General features: G+C 44.1%; 2 protein-coding genes across 6 annotated transcripts in view; one reads left to right on the top strand and one right to left on the bottom strand.

Annotated features, from left to right (window-relative positions):
* The window catches only part of Col10a1 (collagen type X alpha 1 chain), a 33,777-nt gene extending 26,207 nt beyond the window's left edge, over positions 1 to 7,570 (top strand). The window contains exons 1-3 of one of the 2 annotated variants that reach the window (XM_076552440.1): positions 155 to 239; positions 777 to 945; positions 4,509 to 7,569. In XM_076552440.1, the coding sequence (XP_076408555.1) occupies positions 792 to 945; positions 4,509 to 6,397 (2,043 nt within the window). In that variant the 5' untranslated portion in view covers positions 155 to 239; positions 777 to 791 and the 3' untranslated portion in view covers positions 6,398 to 7,569. Of the gene's footprint in view, positions 1 to 154; positions 240 to 776; positions 946 to 4,508 lie in introns of those variants that run through there. The other variant, XM_076552441.1, reaches the window with a different exon arrangement.
* The window catches only part of Nt5dc1 (5'-nucleotidase domain containing 1), a 115,366-nt gene that overhangs the window by 92,163 nt on the left and 4,341 nt on the right, over positions 1 to 18,862 (bottom strand). The window contains exons 2-6 of one of the 4 annotated variants that reach the window (XM_016002803.3): positions 18,309 to 18,400; positions 15,740 to 15,811; positions 13,409 to 13,536; positions 9,949 to 10,028; positions 8,386 to 8,467 (exon numbers count right to left, since the gene is read on the bottom strand). In XM_016002803.3, the coding sequence (XP_015858289.2) occupies positions 8,386 to 8,467; positions 9,949 to 10,028; positions 13,409 to 13,536; positions 15,740 to 15,811; positions 18,309 to 18,400 (454 nt within the window). Of the gene's footprint in view, positions 1 to 8,385; positions 8,471 to 9,948; positions 10,029 to 13,408; positions 13,537 to 15,739; positions 15,812 to 18,308; positions 18,401 to 18,862 lie in introns of all 4 variants that reach the window. The other 3 variants (XM_016002802.3, XM_076552443.1, XM_076552442.1) reach the window with 3 other exon arrangements.

Here is an 18,862-nt window from a genome sequence, read left to right as displayed (position 1 = left end):
AACAAGGAGAAGAGGACCCAGCCTGACTTTGTATGCCTGCCCAATAGCACTCTCCTCCATAATTAGTGCTTACCACCCCTGAGGGGTGGAGCTTAAGCTCAGGGTAACCTCATTCAATAAGTGGGAAAAAAAAACAGTATAAATACCCCAGGGCAGCTGTGCAAGGACATCATCCACTGCTCACCGGGCAGAGGAACCAGGAAAGCTGCCCATACATCTGCAGAAACTCCTAGCACCAGGTAAGTCTAGACCAAGGATCACTGGGAGACGTCCCTGTCAGGTGGCTTGGAAACATACTTCAGTCAATTACAGACATCTTTGTGTCTATGTGTGCATGATTTTAAAAGGTGGCTTTCTACCAAAAGGCACCCAGACAGGTTCGTTTGTAATTATCTACTTAAGATATGCTAATAAAAAGGACTGTACAAATTTGCCTTAATGTGAATTTCAATGTATCTTGAAAGTTTTAGCTATTTCAGGTTAGTTATGTCAAAGATTCTGGATCATTTAATACAGTCATCTAGTAATGAGATTATTTGGTGGGGGTCATTTTATTTTTAGAGTATTATTTGAATGCAGCATCTATTTGCATTTGAAAACTAGCAAGACATGTATATTCATTTAACAAAAACTTTCCTGTTATTTTATGCAATATATTCAAAATGTAAAAGGTCAGTCATAAAAAAGAGAACTATATAACAAATCAATCTGCAGAACATCACAAAAATAAATGTCAGGTATGGGGCTATGTATAATCACTCTCTTCTGTTTTGCAGAATCCGTCTGAAAATATGCTGCCACAAATAGCCTTTCTGCTGCTAACATCCTTGACCTCAGCCCATGGAGTGTTTTATGCCGAGCGATACCAAACTCCCACAGGCATAAAGGGCCCACTTGGCAACCACAAGACACAGTTCTTCATCCCATACTCCATAAAGAGTAAAGGTAAACTCAGCTGCACATTCTGCTCTTCTAACCAGAGGGCTAGTGTTTTCAAATATTAATGATGATCTCCTTAGCAAAATACTTTACAGTCTGTTCTTCTATTTTAAATTCTTGGTCAGCTCAAGTTACTACAACAAACTGATGTGTGGAAGAGACAAGTCTTTATAGAAAGATAATATTCCTAGAGAGTTGGCAGAAGAGAAAGACACACCTGAGAAATATCAAAGGCTATGTATGGAACCAGCTTTGTCCCCCTTTCAAATGATGTTTTGATACAATTAACTAATTACCCAGAATCTAGAAATATGAATTCAATAAAATTAAGTTAGTTTAAACTAAAAACAATTTCATAGACTAGGAATTTTATGTATCTAATTACTTAAACGTTTACTTAAAAAACCCAAACCTGCAGATATTAAAGAAAACTGGCATCAAATAAAACGAGACAGCCCTCAATAAACCTAACGGGCAAAGAAAGTAACAATTCTCATACTAACTTACTAACTGGACATCTGAATGTCCAGACATAACTAACTGCTAAGTGCTGTGTGAGCTCAGAGTGCCAAGGGCTGCTGTGAAGGGTAAATGTGTCTACGTCTGCCGAGTGTGTACGTCTATTATACATCTACGCACTGCTTTCTCTTCTGCTTCTCTACTGGGATAGCCTGAGACATGTGATCTTTCCTCTGGAATCTAACCTCACCTACTGGCTTTGTTACTATGAAGGAACCTGAGACAGTACATGTGAAATAACATGACATTGTCCAAGAAGGACAACCATCAGGCCATATCTTTGCTAATTCTACCTAACAGATTTAGACACGATGACTACTGATAATACAAACTGTTTCCAAATTTCATTTTCCACAGTATTTTTCACTTTATTCATATAATTTGCCCTGCATAGAGCAAAGGCATATGTTGTAATTTTTAAATGGTACAGTTTTAGAGAGAAACATTTTGAAAAAAAAAATCAAATGTTTAAGAATGTCTTTTTAAAAGAATTAAGCATTTCATGAAAGGCAGCTTAATATTCAAAAAGTATGAGAGATACACTTGACTGTCTGATAACATATATAAATTGAGGAAAAGATAAAAGCTAGGAGGAAGGAATAGAAGACAAAGTTACTCCACTTAAAGCAGCGAGTGTAGTTTGAAATGCCAACAGGCAGAAATGGGTTTGGCACTTTGACCAAATTCAGACTGTTCAGCACAAAAAGTACTGGATTAAAAACAAACACCACTGTTAGAAGGTTAAACATGTCCCTGTCTTCCCACCTAAACATACTGCTCTTCATCCTATTGTTCCTACAGAACGATGGAAATACCTTAACAGATATAAAGCAGAGAAGCTCTATTTTAACTATTAAACCACCTTGGTCTCTTTCCGATAATGAACAGAAATCCCACCCACTGCCAGGCATCAGCGCCCTCTAACAAACACACACGCCTAACCCAGAGGGTTTGATGTAGTCTTTGGGCAAATCTGACAAACACACATGCCTAACCCAGAGGGTTCCTATGTAGTCTCTGGGCAAATCTGACAAACACACATGCCTAACCCAGAGGGTTCCTATGTAGTCTCTGGGCAAATCTGCTCAGCACAGGCTGACGGAGAGAAGAGCTGAAGCTCAGTCAGTTGTGTAGTAGGGAGACTACTCCACCCACGGTGCAGCCTGCGGACTCTTAGAACCTTCTCAGAAGGTAGCTGCTGGTCCTGAGGGATGGTGCTCCCTAATCTGACTTTTCTAGACTACAAACTGATGGCTATCCCCCCAATACTACAGAAGCCAGACTCTTTCTTGCACTGAGAGGTTAGGATCCTAACAGCAACAGTCCAGGCTACAGAGATCATCACCCTGTCACTGGAGGTCAAGTTTCCAACAGTGTCTGGTGCTATCCTTTCCAGTAAGATGAGTTTGCCCCCTTTGTTTTAACAGTACAACATATTTCCATGATCCATGACAATTTTTTTTTTTGTATAAAGATGAACCTGATAATTGGATGCCGAGGTAAATTCTGCATTTGAAAACTATGCTATTTTACTCCAAGCCATTACAAATCCCTTATTTACTTATCAGTTTTCTTTTGTGTGTGAAAGTGTATACACACTATCATGGACGTACACCAAAGTTACTTTCAGGAGTCATCTTTGAGAATGTTAGTAACTACTGTTGGTTGACTGCTCTTTAAGGCCAAAGATCTAACAGGAGAGATTTTTTTAAAAAATTAATGTACTTGCATACTAATAACTTACGGCTAAAGGGAATGATATTCTTAAAAATGTTATCAAAGATCATTTATAATTGTTAATAAATATCCCCTAGTCTCCATTTTGACTTTTCAAACCATTAAAGTCTTAAGAGTTTACCATAGTAAAAGGTAAAAAGTGATAGATATATGATTAGGAGTTTAACTCAGTGGTAAGCACTCATCTCGCACGAAGGTTCTGGTTTTGAGATCTAGGAACACACACACACACACACACACACACACACACACACACACACACACACACACACGATAAATAAGTAGATCACAGTTAAACATCATTTTTACAGTTTTGACCAATCTACTGTCACATCTGCTAAATCAGCATTACTACTATGAACTGCTTTTCAACAGTACAAAAATCTAAAGGTTTCTGGGAACTTATATAAAATAACTTACATAAAAATTATACAAGTAAATATTTTAAAAATTCACCTGCCATTTTATTGTCGTCTTTACTAGTTACATTTAATTTCTCTGAAAAAATAAAACACTTTGTGTGACATTTACAATAATTACCGGCAATAGGCACAAACAAGCATTGTCTTCATGGCATAGGGTAGTGTCTACACTGCAGGCTAGATCCCACCACTCCGTGGGCTTCTTACAGTAACCATCACACTTTATCCCTGAGGCAGGTCTCATTCTGTGCTCCACCACCGTCTCTGGTTCTGTCATAGGCACTGAGTAAGGGGCTACTGAAGAATAGCACACCAGGAAAATGTTCTGGTTAAATGAATCCACAGCGTTATGAGATTAAGCCACTACATTTACTATATTTTGAACATCACTTTGAAACTATTCTATGTGCCTTATCAATGCATTTTGTCTAGTCCTGCCATGCTTTGCTTCAATTTTAGGTCAGTAAAGGAGAACAAAAGCCCAAGTATATACTGAGTTTGACAAAGAGTCTAGGTCTAAGCTGTTCCGTAGGACACGCTGATCAGGTCTAAGCCTCTCCTGTCTCCCTCAGAGAATAACCCAAGTGAGGCTAGACTGCTTAGTTCTTCCTTTTCTTTCCTTACCTTCCTAACTAGATGATCTTCCTACGACAAACGCCATCAACCCACCTCCATGCTATGTTTACCTTAGAGGGATTCCTCAATCCAGTTTATTTACATTGCCTCATTAGGATGAAAGAGGCATGGTAGCTGTGGCTTTGTGAAGCCACCCCCAGCCCCATTGAAGATGGTTGTGTGGAAGATTTTTCTAGGATGCAGGATTACCGCACTCTGCCCTCTGGTTGCGTTTAATGATGCTGATGTTGAGTGGTATGTTGCTGTGTCTTACAGGAATCCCAGTAAGAGGAGAGCAAGGCATTCCTGGTCCACCAGGCCCACCTGGACCCCGAGGACACCCAGGTCCCTCAGGACCTCCAGGAAAGCCAGGCTATGGAAGCCCTGGGCTCCAAGGAGAGCCAGGGTTGCCAGGACCACCAGGAATATCAACCACTGGGAAGCCAGGCCTGCCAGGCCTGCCAGGCAAACCAGGGGAGAGAGGACCATATGGACACAAAGGAGACATTGGACCAGCTGGCTTACCAGGACCTCGGGGCCCTCCAGGACCTCCCGGAATCCCTGGCCCAGCTGGGATCTCTGTGTCGGGAAAACCTGGACAGCAGGGACTTACAGGGGCCCCAGGACCCAGGGGCTTTCCTGGAGAAAAGGGGACACCAGGAGCCCCTGGTGCGAATGGACAGAAAGGGGAAACAGGATATGGTGCTCCTGGCCGTCCAGGTGAGAGGGGTCTTCCAGGCCCTCAGGGTCCCACAGGACCCCCTGGCCCTCCTGGGGTGGGAAGAAGAGGAGAGAATGGTTTTCCAGGGCAGCCGGGAACCAAAGGTGACCGGGGCTTCCCAGGGGAAAGGGGACCGTCAGGTCCACCGGGTCCCCAAGGGCCTCCTGGGAAACAAGGACGAGAAGGCGTTGGGAAGCCAGGAGCCACTGGAGCCCCAGGTCAGCCGGGCATCCCAGGAGAAAAAGGCCACCCAGGAGCTCCAGGAATAGCTGGGCCTCCAGGAGCTCCTGGCTTTGGAAAACCAGGCTTGCCAGGTTTGAGGGGACAAAGGGGACCTGCTGGTCTTCCTGGGGCCCCAGGTGCCAAAGGTGAACAAGGTCCAGCGGGTCATCCTGGGGAGGCAGGTCTGACTGGACCCCCTGGGAATATGGGACCCCAAGGACCAAAAGGAATCCCAGGGAACCATGGTATCCCAGGTGCTAAAGGAGAGGCAGGTCCAGTTGGGCCTGTAGGGCCACCTGGGGCTAGAGGAGCAAGGGGTCCCCCTGGGTTAGATGGAAAAACAGGGTACCCTGGGGAGCCAGGTCTCAATGGTGCTAAGGGTAACCCAGGGTTACCAGGCCCCAAAGGTGATCCTGGAGTGAGAGGACCCCCTGGTCTCCAAGGTCCTGTTGGCCCTGCAGGAGCTAAGGGACTGCCTGGACACAATGGTGAGGCAGGTCCCAGAGGTGAACCTGGAATTCCAGGTGGCAGAGGTCCCATTGGGCCACCAGGTACCCCAGGATTCCCTGGATCTAAGGGGGTCCCTGGAAACCCAGGTCCTCCTGGTCCAGCTGGTATAGCAACTAAAGGCCTCAGTGGACCCACTGGTCCTCCCGGCCCTCCTGGACCAAGAGGACACAGTGGAGAGCCTGGTCTCCCAGGTCCCCCGGGGCCCCCAGGCCCCCCTGGCCAAGGAGTCATGCCCGATGGTTTCACAAAGGCAGGCCAAAGGCCCAGGCTCCCTGGGACGCCGCTGGTCAGTGCTAACCATGGAGTAACAGGGATGCCCGTGTCTGCTTTTACTGCCATCCTCTCCAAAGCTTACCCAGCAGTGGGTGCCCCCATCCCATTTGATGAGATCTTGTCTAACAGGCAGCAGCATTATGACCCAAGGACTGGAATCTTTACCTGTAAGATCCCCGGGGTATACTACTTCTCCTATCACGTGCACGTGAAGGGGACGCACGTGTGGGTAGGCCTGTATAAGAACGGCACCCCCACAATGTACACATATGATGAGTACAGCAAAGGCTACCTAGATCAGGCTTCAGGGAGCGCAGTCATGGAGCTCACAGAAAACGACCAGGTGTGGCTCCAGCTACCCAATGCAGAGTCAAATGGTCTCTACTCCTCTGAATACGTCCACTCCTCCTTCTCAGGATTCCTAGTGGCTCCCATGTGAGCACTGAATACCAAGCTCATATAAATCCTCTGCTTGGAAAGGCTTTCCCCCCAGCGCCATTACGTCCACCCTGGAGATGCATATGGAGGTAGGCTAAAAAGTAATGTGAACAATTGAAATTTTCTAAAATGCACTCCGAGACCGAGTTTCCTCCTGGAAAAGTGAGCAGCAATGGTGACTATGTGAGGACTCTCCTGAGCACTCAGCAACCCCAAAGCCCATGTGGGTTTCTGTGAATTCCCCTTTTACATAATTTTTACCATAAGTTAAAAAAAAAAACAAAAACCTCACAAAAACAGAAATAAGGTTCCAACTCACCATAAATTTCATTTCAGAAATGCAGCATTTTTTAAAAGCCTGTTTTTAATAATTAATATGAGAACTTCTAAGAAACATGCAGGAAGTATCACATAATTTTATATTATTTGAATACTTGAATATTCAAATTTAAATGACACTGTATACCCTAGGATATTTCTGATGGTGCATCACTCTAAGGCTCATATAGCCCCTTTCATCAAGATAAATCCAAATGCACAGGTGCATGCACACTTTTTGAAGCTTGCATAAGAAACCAAACTAACATATTAACATGAATTTGAACTACATGGTGCTTTGCCACAAGTTTTTCGAGCTTTTCTGCAATTGTGGAAAGTCCACATACCTGGTGCAACTTGGAAACAGATGTCTGACCTAGTCTGCTGTCTGCCACACAGTGTGATCACTCTGATTTAATTCGGCTGCATCTCTGTAAAATGATTTTAGGGCCTTACAGAACATTAGCATGGGATGCTTTCCATTCCAGTGAAAGCATAATTAACATTGAAGGTTTCAAAATCAGACTAGAAATGAAAAGACATTATTTATTTATGCTCTGTACTGTATTTTTATATTACTGTTTAAAACTGTTGAGCTGTACCTCACTTATTCAAGCACGGAGTACGCAATCTACTTGTTATTATAAAGCAATAAAATGTCATGAATAGATCTTCCTTCTACGCTGAGTTTACTTCAAAGCAACAAACCACGCTTTTCCTTGGATAAAGCTAATGAGAAAATAATGAAGCAGAGGGTGACTTCACAGTTGTCATGGGTTTGTCCCTTTGTCAGGATGGGCACGGCACACACCATGTACTATGAATTAAAAAAAAAAAAAAAAAGCCACTCTGAGCCAGGACCAAGGCTGATCAGTAGACACAGGGAAATAAACATATACCAACATCACTTTAAAACACTGTTTTGTCTTGGCGGGAGAGAAGAAGGTGTCAGAGAAATATCAAATTGGAACAAATATCCTGCAATTATTATTTATGGACTTAGCACATTTTAGTCATAATATTTAGAATTATTTTGATAGCTTGATTTACTGAAAGGAAGGCATGTAATCTTGGGGTGTCAATCAAAAGGCAACATATTTCAAAACTTAAAATCCTGCTGAATCCATCAGCCCACTTGTTAACCAAGCCAGTCTGACTCAGTCAGGGTAACATAAAGGCTATTGACACTTGGAGTAAGACTCTGTAAACCTGCAGAGGAGACCAAAAAGCCCTAGCTTGGGGTTGGCAGTAACTCTGGCCCCAATCTGGGTCAGCCACTCCTGTTCCTTAAACCAAGAGAATGGAAATTCTACCAGCGGGTGCTTGGTCTCTCCGTCACTACTGCACCGAGGGTTACAGCTGTCACCAGCTCCCGTTACTAAGCTGCGACATAAGGACTGGGACCTTCATTTGAGGGAGCATCCTCCAGCCCAGGAGAGCTGCACTGGGAGCACGTGAAGGCAGAGGAACAGACTGGCTGAGACTTCGGACAGCTACAACCATAAAGCAGAATGAATACAGACAGGTACCAGAACTAACTGTAAACATTTTTATCAGAGCAAATCCCAAGTGGGGAGCAGAGCAAGAGAGGGAGTGTCTATCCAACTCAGCAGACACGGGGCGGGCGTTTAACAAACCTCTACCAGGAAAGCCCCTCCTCAGGTTACTCACCCTTAAAGGCTGACATTTTAAAATTGTGTTGTATACCAGCAACTACATCCTTCCAAAAATCAAATGTTTTTTGACCTCTGTTCTGCTAAAAAAAGAAATTTCCAAATGTAACAAGTGCCGTCATTCTGTTCCTAAGCAGAGTTGGTAAGCTACAGCAAATAATTACGTCTACTGACTCTAAGGTAGGAGTTCGGGTTTCAGAGAACATGACAGATCAATACAGAAATGTTTCTCAAATATCACTGCTACAAGTCAACACATAAATAAATAAACATCACTAAGTATTAATGCAGTTCGTGTAGCCCAAAGAAGGTAAAAATGTCCACTCATACAGCCTAAAGGTATAGAATCCTTAAACATACAAGAAATGTACCAAGTGCTCTAGCTTCTGAACTGGCTGAACGTGCTACTTCATACATGATGGTAGCAGCAGGGCCCGAAGCAGGGTAGTTCAGAACTCACTGTCCATTAACCTGCACTCCACATGCAGAGCAGTAACTCACTGCAGGAGCAGGAGGAAGGTGCTAAGTCTGCAATGTCAATCATTTCATGGAGAACTTTCCAAGCTGGTAAAACAATTTGCACTCAAATACACAACTCTACAGCCTTTTGCTTCATAGAAACATCAACAGTGTCTACTTTCTATACAAAAAAGATTATCAGATATTTATATATAGTTACGCACACTACAAGATACTACAGGCTGATGAACTGGGGTCAAGTTCAGCAGTACAGCCCTTGCCTGGAAGTGGAAGGATCTGGATCTGATCTCCAGGTCTGGAGGGGAGGAGAAGACTTGATACTTTCTCCCCCCCCCCCCTCCATTGTTGTCAGTTAAGAGACAGACTCCACTTTGTGCTGATAAAAAGCGCAATGATGGGGATCTACCTCAATGGTGATGTCCTCGCATACTCTAGGCCCCGGGTAAAATCCCCAGCACCCAAACCAAACCAAAAACCTCTCCTGCTCAATGGAAACTTTCATGAATGCTTGACGGTAATTGTCATTTCAATAATAAGTCACTTATGCACTGAATTGTGGTTTTCAAATGCAATGGCTGCAAAAAGAAAAGTAATGCTGACACACAAACTGAGTTATAGTCATAGGTCCTAAGTTTAACTTGTCAAACTAGAGATTCATTTCATCTGAACAGTCACAAAGCAAATGATTAATTAAAAAAAAAACCTGCTTCGTTTTCCTGGTTTGATATTTAGAATACATAAACACACGGAATTTTTAATTATCTGTACTTTTTTTTTTCTTGATCTGCTAATGAAAGCAAGAAAATATTGGTCCAGAGCCTGTCTTCTGTTCCCTTTCTCTAGACTTTCACACCCCCTACTGGGGAAGAGGGTGACTTTTGCCTAACCAAACATTTTTTTAAAGGGTGCTGTTATTTACTTTTCCAAAACCATTTTTGACCAAATTCACCATGTTTGCTTCCCTAGTCACCCTGAAACCACCCAAAGAAAACCAAGTGAAATCTCCACTCGAAAGTTACACGTAATTAACGCCTCTTCCTTAGGACCAACTGCAGTGTTTTAAAACTGAGTGCCCGCTCACCTTTGTTAAAGAGTCCACCACCTTGGCACACAGAAGAGCGCCTGGCAGGTCGAAGTAGTTATCATAGAAGTAACACTTGCCTAAAACAAACAAACAGAAAAAAAAAATCAATGCTTCCTGCTCGCGGAAAAGAGAAAAACCTTGTCTGAAAAGCCTCCACTACAGGCTACCCTGTGTGCTGGGGGTGGGGCAAGATGTGTGAGTGTGTGCTGTGGGTCTGGAGTGGAGGCCAGGCGACAGCCGGTGTCATTCCTCAGGCACCAGCCACCACATGTTTGTAAGACAGGGTCAGTCACTGGCCTGGAACTTGTCACGTAGGCCAGGCTGACTGGCCAGAGGACACCAGGATTCCACGTGTTTCCGCCTCCAAGTACTGGGATTACGAGTGTAGGTGGCACCATGCCAGGGTTTTTAAATGTGAGTTCTGGGGACTGAAGTTAGGTCTTCCCTATCCTTTTCCATTTTTTATTTTGGGGACGTTTTACTTGTGTTACACCTGTCCTTGAACAATGCAGCACACACTGGCACTGTCTGCCGGATATGGAGAGAACTGTCCATAGTAATTCCAGTGAAAAACCTATTTCAATTCAAATTAGCATTACTACAGGTTATCCTTTTTTTCATATTTTAAAGGTTTATTTAATTTATTTTTTTCTTTTTATTGAGTGTGCCTGAGTGTTTAATTTGCATGTGTATATGCACTACATGGGTGCCTGGTGTCTGTGGAGGCCAGAACAGGGTGTCAGAGCCCCTGGAACTGGAGTTAGAGACCGTTGTAACCTGGCATGTGACGTGAACCAGGTCCTCGGCCAGAATAAGTGCTCTTAACTGCTGAGCCATCTCTCCAGTCCCCGTCCTTATCTGTTGAGGAATGTTGATGCTCTACACTAAAAGAAAGCTGGAACAGGACATCTGTAAGTCAAGCATTTTATTAAAACATATTCCAGTTGCAAAATAATATATAACCCCAAGACAATATAATATTACTATAAAATGCAATATGAAGAAGCCACAATATGTCTTAATGTTACATTTCAAAACAGTTAAATAATTTGACATTAGAGTCCCATGAAATGTTCCCTAGAAGTTGCCCTAACACTTGTGCTGATGAATGCATAGAGAATACTGTATTCAATTTTTATGCCATTTTAGACAAACAGGAAAACTTGAGAACAGCCAGAGTAATGACAAGAATAAAAGTCATGTCATGTGAGTGAAGGTGGCCTGAGTCAGAAAATCTCAGGAGTATGGGCAAGTACATTCCAGGGTCTCTTGGGAGGAAAGGACTAAGGTTTATTTTGTCTGGTCTTGGCGTAAATTATATCCAAGCCCTTCCTTGGGACACCTGTCACCTTTGGATTTCCATGTCCCGGGCCACACTTCTGCTGGTCCCCGTCACATCTGACTCCAGCAGTGCTGCTGAGCAGCATCACACAAAAGACAGGGCAGAGTCACGTGCTTTCTCCCAAGGCCCTGGAGTCACGTGGCCCAGGTGGTCAAATCAACTAACATGCAAGTGAAGTGGACACCTCAACCTCCGTTCTCCCCAGAAATCTCAGGGAAATCTGGAGCTCACTGTTCCGTATTTATATAATATTTAACTTTACCAACCATATGCTCTAATTGTATTTTAATATAAGCATAGTCTAATTGCGTTATGGAACCATTGGACCTTTTCCCCTTCATCCTTCTCTACACTTATACAATTATATTTGTGGGATGAAAGAAGGCTCAGTGGTTAGGAACAAGCAGTGTTCATCCAGTAGACCGGAGCTTAGATCCCAGCACTCATGGTGGTTTCAACCAAACACCTGTAACTCCAGCTCCAGATCTGACATCCTCCTCTGTGTGCACTTAAACTGTTTTATTTCTTAGAAGAGACAGGCCTTCACTGTGTATCACAGTCGACATCCCAGGCTCTGCACTCTGGATGGCAGCTCTGCTCCATGAACCAGGTAAGATGAGACCAATTCCAAAATCACCAACCACCAAGATGCTTACAGGAGCTATCACTTCAAAGAAACAGTGCCCTCTGGTGGGAAAGCAGTGAAAATACAAACCTGTCCTAACAGTACCAGCTCTTTCTCATAGCTAGGGACTATTTTATCTTAAAAAATATTCCAGATTTTGAATGAATTTCCAAGTGAAAGTGAAACACTTAGCTATATGTCTAGCTTTCCTTGGAAAAGGGAAGAACTTACTTAACAGGGCTTTTTGTCACTGGGAATTGAATGTATAACTTGACACATACTAGGCACACTCTACCGTGAGCAATAATCCCAGTCCGAGACAGCAGTTCATTATCATTACTTGGGAAGAAAGCTTTCGACTGAGATGCACAAAAGCATCCTATACTGAACTCTAAGGTACTGTCTTTTTTTTACACACTTATTTTGTCAAAAAACACTCATATCTTCTAATACTTTCAACTCACCAGAAAGATTTAAACAAAACATCCCCAAAGAAGGCAAATATACAACAAATAAATGTTAACTATTTTCAGGTTACCACGTGTCTGAAAGGAAACAGGTGCAATTTAACACTACAGTGTGGTAGAAGGAACACAGGGTTAAGGCAGAGAGAACAGAGAAACAGCGTGATTTTAATGAGGACTTCCTGTCCATTAAAAAAAAAGATCTTACCCCCACCAAATCAATCCAGGCATACCTGTTTGTAAGGAGTCTGAGGGAAGACCCACCTCAACTCCCATCTCCATTTCTTTCCCTAAACCCACCCCTTCAAAGCCTGCCAAACACAGCTCCTTCCCCAGAGAGGCTCAAGACCACTCCCACAGGGTGTATAAGGGGCATCCCCCAAAAACAGACAGGTGGTTCTTCCGGTCTTGTCCCAGTCTCCTCTCCGTGGCTGCCAGGTCGGGGTGGGAGGTGGGGAATCACCTGGGAGCACTTTACTCATTAAACCTGGCTTTTCCTGATTTGGTTTATTGAGACAGTGGAGAGGCCTTCAGGAGGCCTAAGACTTATTAATACCTATGTCAGTAAATAATTTCTGGAATACTGCTTCACATTTTGCTTTAGCAAAGCTCTTTGTAGACTTGAGAAGAATGGGTGGAATCATTTTAAAATAAAAACCAGAGGCAGGAGACAGGGCTGTCAGTGAGGAAGCAGGGTCTAGGAAACAGGAGTGGCCAGACAGTGGAAATAAGAAGACCTGGAAGACAGAAACTGAGGGTGGAGCATGTAGCTGCCACACAAAGAACCCAGCCCAGCTAAGAGATATATGGTCTTCAGGGTAATCTTTTCCTTCCAGAACAAACCCGGGTAAAAGGAGCTTCAATGGAACCTCTGTACAGCAGGGAAAAACGTGGGAAGCCCACCCTGACCCCATGCCAGACCAAACCAGACACACTTAAAAAACACTATTGATGCTATAAAGGCAAGGCCATTCCTCTGGACACCTTGCTTGGCCAGAGGGACACAGGCTGTTCTTTGTGTCCTACCTGAGCAGCAGGGAATGTCGACGTTTGACGCAGCACAGTGCTTGTCTGTCGCACAGTGCCTCCAGTTCTTCTTGCCATAGGCCTCCGCCAGCGCCTCCGGAGTCATCATCCTGGTACCGTGGCTGGCCCTGTTGGGGAGGACTGTGGTGCTCACTGGTAGCTCCTCGATTGCCTCTTTGATAACACTGAGAATCCCGATCCCCATCCCTCCATAGCCCAGGCTGGCCTCAAACTTGTGATCCTCCTGCCTCAGCCACCCGAGTGCTGCCCGTGGGCCACCATGCCAACCACTGTCTTTCCTTTTGCATATTTGGTGTTCACTGGGTTGATCTCATCTGGTCTGGGATTCTAGAAGCACTTTATGGTTATAGTACAGCAACCAAGATACTAGGCACTTGAGATAGAAAAGACTTGCCTAAGTAACACAAGGAAGAGTAGGTGAGTTCAAAGATCATTGTCTGGATGCTCTGGGGTCTCCACCACAGCTGTGGCTCTTCCCCTTTTAGTCCATCCACTCGCAAGTGACGAGGAGCTGCCCTATGTGAGGCCATTGCTGCAGCAGCCTCTGCCCTTGCCTAGAGAAGCTGTGGAGTCATCAAAAGATAAGGCAAAGCTGGTGTTGTGGTACATGCCTGGAATGCCAGATCCAGAGGGCCACAGTTCAAAGCCATTCTGGAAAACTTAAGGAAAGCATTGGGGATGTGGATTGGTGGCAGGGAACTCGCCTAGCATGTGTGGGCCCTGGATTCTATCCTCAATGGCACACACACAAAGCAAGAGAAAAATACAGTCAACTGGAACAATGAGGAGACAACCATGTAGACAGTGGGGAGGGTGACGTAGGCAGCGGTGAGGAACAGCAGGTTAGAAGATGAACCACATCAGGTCCCCAGGAGCCACGGGCACCTGGCACCAAGGGCTTGTGGGGACAAGAATGGACAACCTACCACACAAAAGGCCACATACATTGGATCAAAAAACACACTAGAAGCACACAGAAATGTGCCAGACAGGATGAAGAAATAGCTAGAAATCTGCTTTTCTCCATTAGAGCCTTGTTATGGGACTCTCACCATGCAGATAAGTGGATAGGTGATATTTTAAATAGCTCATTATGTTAACACACAGTGTATTTCATTTTGATGGGAAAATGAAGAAATGAAGGAAGAACAAAGAACACACGTGGAGTTCTTTTCTTTAGAGGCTGACCCTTCAGAATGCTATGTCAAGATGGAGGGACCCTAGGGAAACACATGAGCAGACCAGACTCCACTGTGTGGGGTGAAAGAAGCCATCAAGGAGAGAAAGCGTGCAAGAGAAACTTCAGGTTTTTCAGAAATTGAATTCAGAGAGACAGAGACAAATTCAGACCGACAAGCAGACAGACAGACAGATATTAACAACTAGAGAATGAGTGAAGACTGCCAAGAACACTACTAAGCTTACCACAGACTTAAAGGCAACAGATGTAGTATTTACATACTGCAAACAGATAAACACACTCCCTAGTTGCCTGAAAAAACCAGGCAAATAAATTACAAAAATATAAGAGATAAGGCCATACCTACTCCTTTTAGAAGTACCTTAGGGGAGAACCTGGGAGAAATATGGATGCGCCCTGATTACAGAGCAAGTGATGTATCAGAAGTATCAAAAGAGGGAGTATTTACAGGGGTCCTATAGTGAGTCTTCTTTGTCTCTGACCAACTGGGTATAAATAGTAACAGCACATCTGCACGGCCATGCTGGTGTGTCTACACTGTTAGCACGAGGTGGGAAATAGATCTTCACTCCACGGTGCTTGCCCAGAGACTCAGTAGTGACAGCAGCTACTGACTGTTTCCCATACCCTGATCAACCCCTGTGAGGCCTGCATGCACTCAGAAAGGTGGAACGGAAAGGAAACCAGGGCGTGGGGCTGATGAGGTCCACAAGAGCATGCATAAGGGAAACAAGTATGGCCTGGCGGGGTATACACAGACCACGGCCTGACAGGGTATACCCAGACCATCAACCCCTACTCAGTAGCCATCTGTATCTTCTTTATCAAAGGATCTCTGATGCTATTCTAAGTACCTAATAAAAGAGGAACAGTAAAATATCCACGATCTTTAAAAAAAAAAAAAGAAAAAAGGGTAGGCAATGTCACAAGGCATGCCATTTCTATTGTATTTGCTGCAAATATTTCTAAGAAGTGAAAAGTAATTCAGAGCTACTACCCTCCATCTGATTGACTAAAATAATAACCTTATCTTGTAGCTTAAGGACAATACACTAGTCATAAAGTACCCTGGAAGGAGTAAGACTCTGACCACAATGACCTTGGATTACCTGAGCACAGTGCCATCGGCTGCAAGTTTGACGAAGGTGCCATCTTCCAGATCCAATGCCAAACCCTTGCAACTAAAATGGAAAAGTCTGATTATCAACCAGCTCATGCATTTAGTGAACCTCAGAGAAAAATCTGCACCATTAAATGTTACAATGTTAAAAGAGATTTCCTCCACACCTATACGAAGAACACGTTTATCAATGAGAGAGAACATTCAGGAATTATAAAATTGAGTATCACTTAAAAACAGGTACATAAGAAAAAGTGCCAGGAGGCACAGGGTGGTATGTTCAGCTCATAAAGTCTTTAGGCTTTTGCCAAAAAAGACACGACTCAAAAGAAAATATATTAAATGAAGATTATCCTGTACCTTGTTAAAATATAAAATGTTTTCCATTATCTAAGACATGTGGGCAGGCGACATGGTGGGTAAAAGCTGACAACCCGAGTTCAATGCCCAGATCCATGGTGGAAGAGAGAACAGACTCCTGAAAGTTGACCCCAGACCTTCACACACACGCATGCATGCATATACACACACACACACACACACACACACACACACACACACACACACACACACACAAACTTAAAACACACACAGACAGAAAGATGCACAGGAATTTATACATCCACACTCACGTACAATGCTCAAGCTAACCTCTTTGCCAGGGCATTTTCTACGTTATTTTGAACAAACCTCCGTATAGTTCTACTTATAAAAACTTACCCTCTGGGTAAGGTATATTATTGAAAACCAGCAAAAGAAGGTCAAACACTGAGACCTGGATAAAATGTATAGATTTGCTGTTATGAACAATAATAGCTAAACAGCACAATGGCTGACAGGCTAAATGAAATGAAAGGGCAACTGGGCACTATTTACTTGCATTCACAACTCACAGTAAAACGCCTAGAAACAATCACTTCACATGGCAAGAGCTTTCTGTTACTTCCCAGGACAGAAAGGAAATATCAAAAGACAAACAAATCTCAGAGGGATGCTCAATGCATGCTCATTCTGCATTTTATGGATTATAAATTATTTTATGATCATTAATTATACACCAGGTGGTTATTTTCTGAATTTGTGTGTCTGTTTGTATACATACTTTCATGTGTGTTCACACGAGTGTGCCTGTGTGTAGGGGCAGCCAGAGGTCGACACGAGGCATCCTTCCGTCTCCCCACCTTTCTTTTCAACAGTCTCTCTCACTGAAGCTGGAGCTCCCCAGTTGGCTGGGCGGACTGGATGGCAAGGCCCCGGGTCCCTGTCTCTGCCTCCCTAATGCTGGGGTTACAGAGACGTCACTGCACTCAGATGCGTTCAGATCTGTTCTGCCTTCCTTCCACGCCCCTTTCTCTCGAGAATTTTGTATATGTGCCATGTGCTTTGATCACACTCCAAATTCCAAGAGCTCCAAGTCTTCCCCCATCCTCTCTATTATCTGCTCCCAACTTCCTGTCTATGTTGTCTTGCTGCTGTTGTTGTTGTCCGGAGTCCATGTATTCGGCTGGGTAGAGAGCCTTCTGCTGGTACCTGGGTAGCCTCTCAATGTCCCATCCTTGAAGAAAACTGACCTTCTTCCCAGTAGCCATCCATTGTTAACAGTGCCTCAGCTAAGGTGGGATTTGGTGCCCATCGCCCTGCTCCATACTTGGATTTGGTTGGGCGTGAGCTCACCCAGGATTTGTGCATGCTGTCACATCCTCTGTGAGTTGGTATGTGCGGCCACTCTATTGTGTCCTGAAAGGTTCCCTTGCAGCCATTCACCACCTTTACCTCTTAGAATCTTTCCATCCTCCTTTTGCACTGATCCCTGAGCCTTGGGAGGCACCCGGCTCCTTTTGCTTCTGTGGGCTCAGGAGGACTAAACCCAGGTCCTCCCGCTTGCAGTATACTGACTGAGCCATCTTCCCAGTCCTAGTTCACCTAAGAGACCAGGACTTTGCATGCTGCCCCGCTAACCCTGACTGGCCTCCTTCTCCCTCAGGCCTTAGGTAGCTGGAACTACATTCACACCTGCATGCATAGGCTACCACACCTGTCTAAGCTGAACAATTTAAGTTGATGAAGCTTTTTTTGCTTTTTTTTGTTGTTGTTTAGAGGTCGAAAGACAAAGAACATCCTGTATGAAGTTAAGAATCATAAATCAGGAAGGGATGAACAAAAGAACGAGGAAGGAATATTTATTCAAATGCCCCAATTCAGTCACTTAAACATGATGACTCCTCTTTCATGGTTCTGAATAACAAAACAAACTTTTTCGTATAGATATAAATTTTAGTTCTTGATAACTTCTCAGCCTCCTAGGACTGACTGAAACTACATATTAATATCCTACAAGTAGCCACAAGCTGAAAGCTTATTTTCATATTAAATAAAGTCTAGACATGTTTAAAGTACAAAAGGCTTTAACTCATTAAACACAGGACTTTTAGCCCAGAAGTTATTTTGTTCTTTGACTCCATTTCATCTTTTACCTTCACAGAAGGGTAAGCACGAAGATTTTACCAGCAACCATTAAGGGCCACAGGGGATGTAGCAAGAGGGGCTGGGGGACTTACCAGAAATCCCAGTCCTCTGGTGTCAGAGTGAGCGACTCCTCATCATACCCCTTCTCCTTGACTAAGAACTGCGCAAAGCTGTTGTAAATGAGCTGCAAAGAAGGGAAGCAAAGAGAGAGATTAACCATGAAGTCCACTATTCATTCTTCATTTCATACACCTGGAAACCTAATGGGGTCGCTGATGGGGCCAGGGAGCAGGGCACTATCCATAACGGTGAAGTTCTGCCGCTGATTAATCCCCTTCCCAGGCGAGTTGGTCAGTCCCAAAGAGTCCTGAAATTGTACCCTGAGTACACAACCACACAACCAAAGACAGGAATCATCTTACACCCAGGTCCTAATGGATTGGCACTCATCAGTAAGACCTGGCAATGCTCTGTAGCTACTAGACTATCACCAGGACAATAAGCACGCTGGCCATTCAATCCTTAGCTCTCGCTTTGGTCCATCAGTGCTAACAAAGGCCTGGACTGACAGGAGACTCAGTGAGATACATCAAGCCAGGCAGATGAGTTAGGAGGAAACACGAGGCCTCTATCAGACACAGGAGCC

The sequence above is a fragment of the Peromyscus maniculatus genome, chromosome 16 (genome assembly GCF_049852395.1).
Source record: "Peromyscus maniculatus bairdii isolate BWxNUB_F1_BW_parent chromosome 16, HU_Pman_BW_mat_3.1, whole genome shotgun sequence".
In the NCBI taxonomy this organism is placed as follows: domain Eukaryota; kingdom Metazoa; phylum Chordata; class Mammalia; order Rodentia; family Cricetidae; genus Peromyscus; species Peromyscus maniculatus.
Note: the sequence above shows the minus strand (reverse complement) of the source record. Positions and strands in the feature narration are given on the sequence as shown.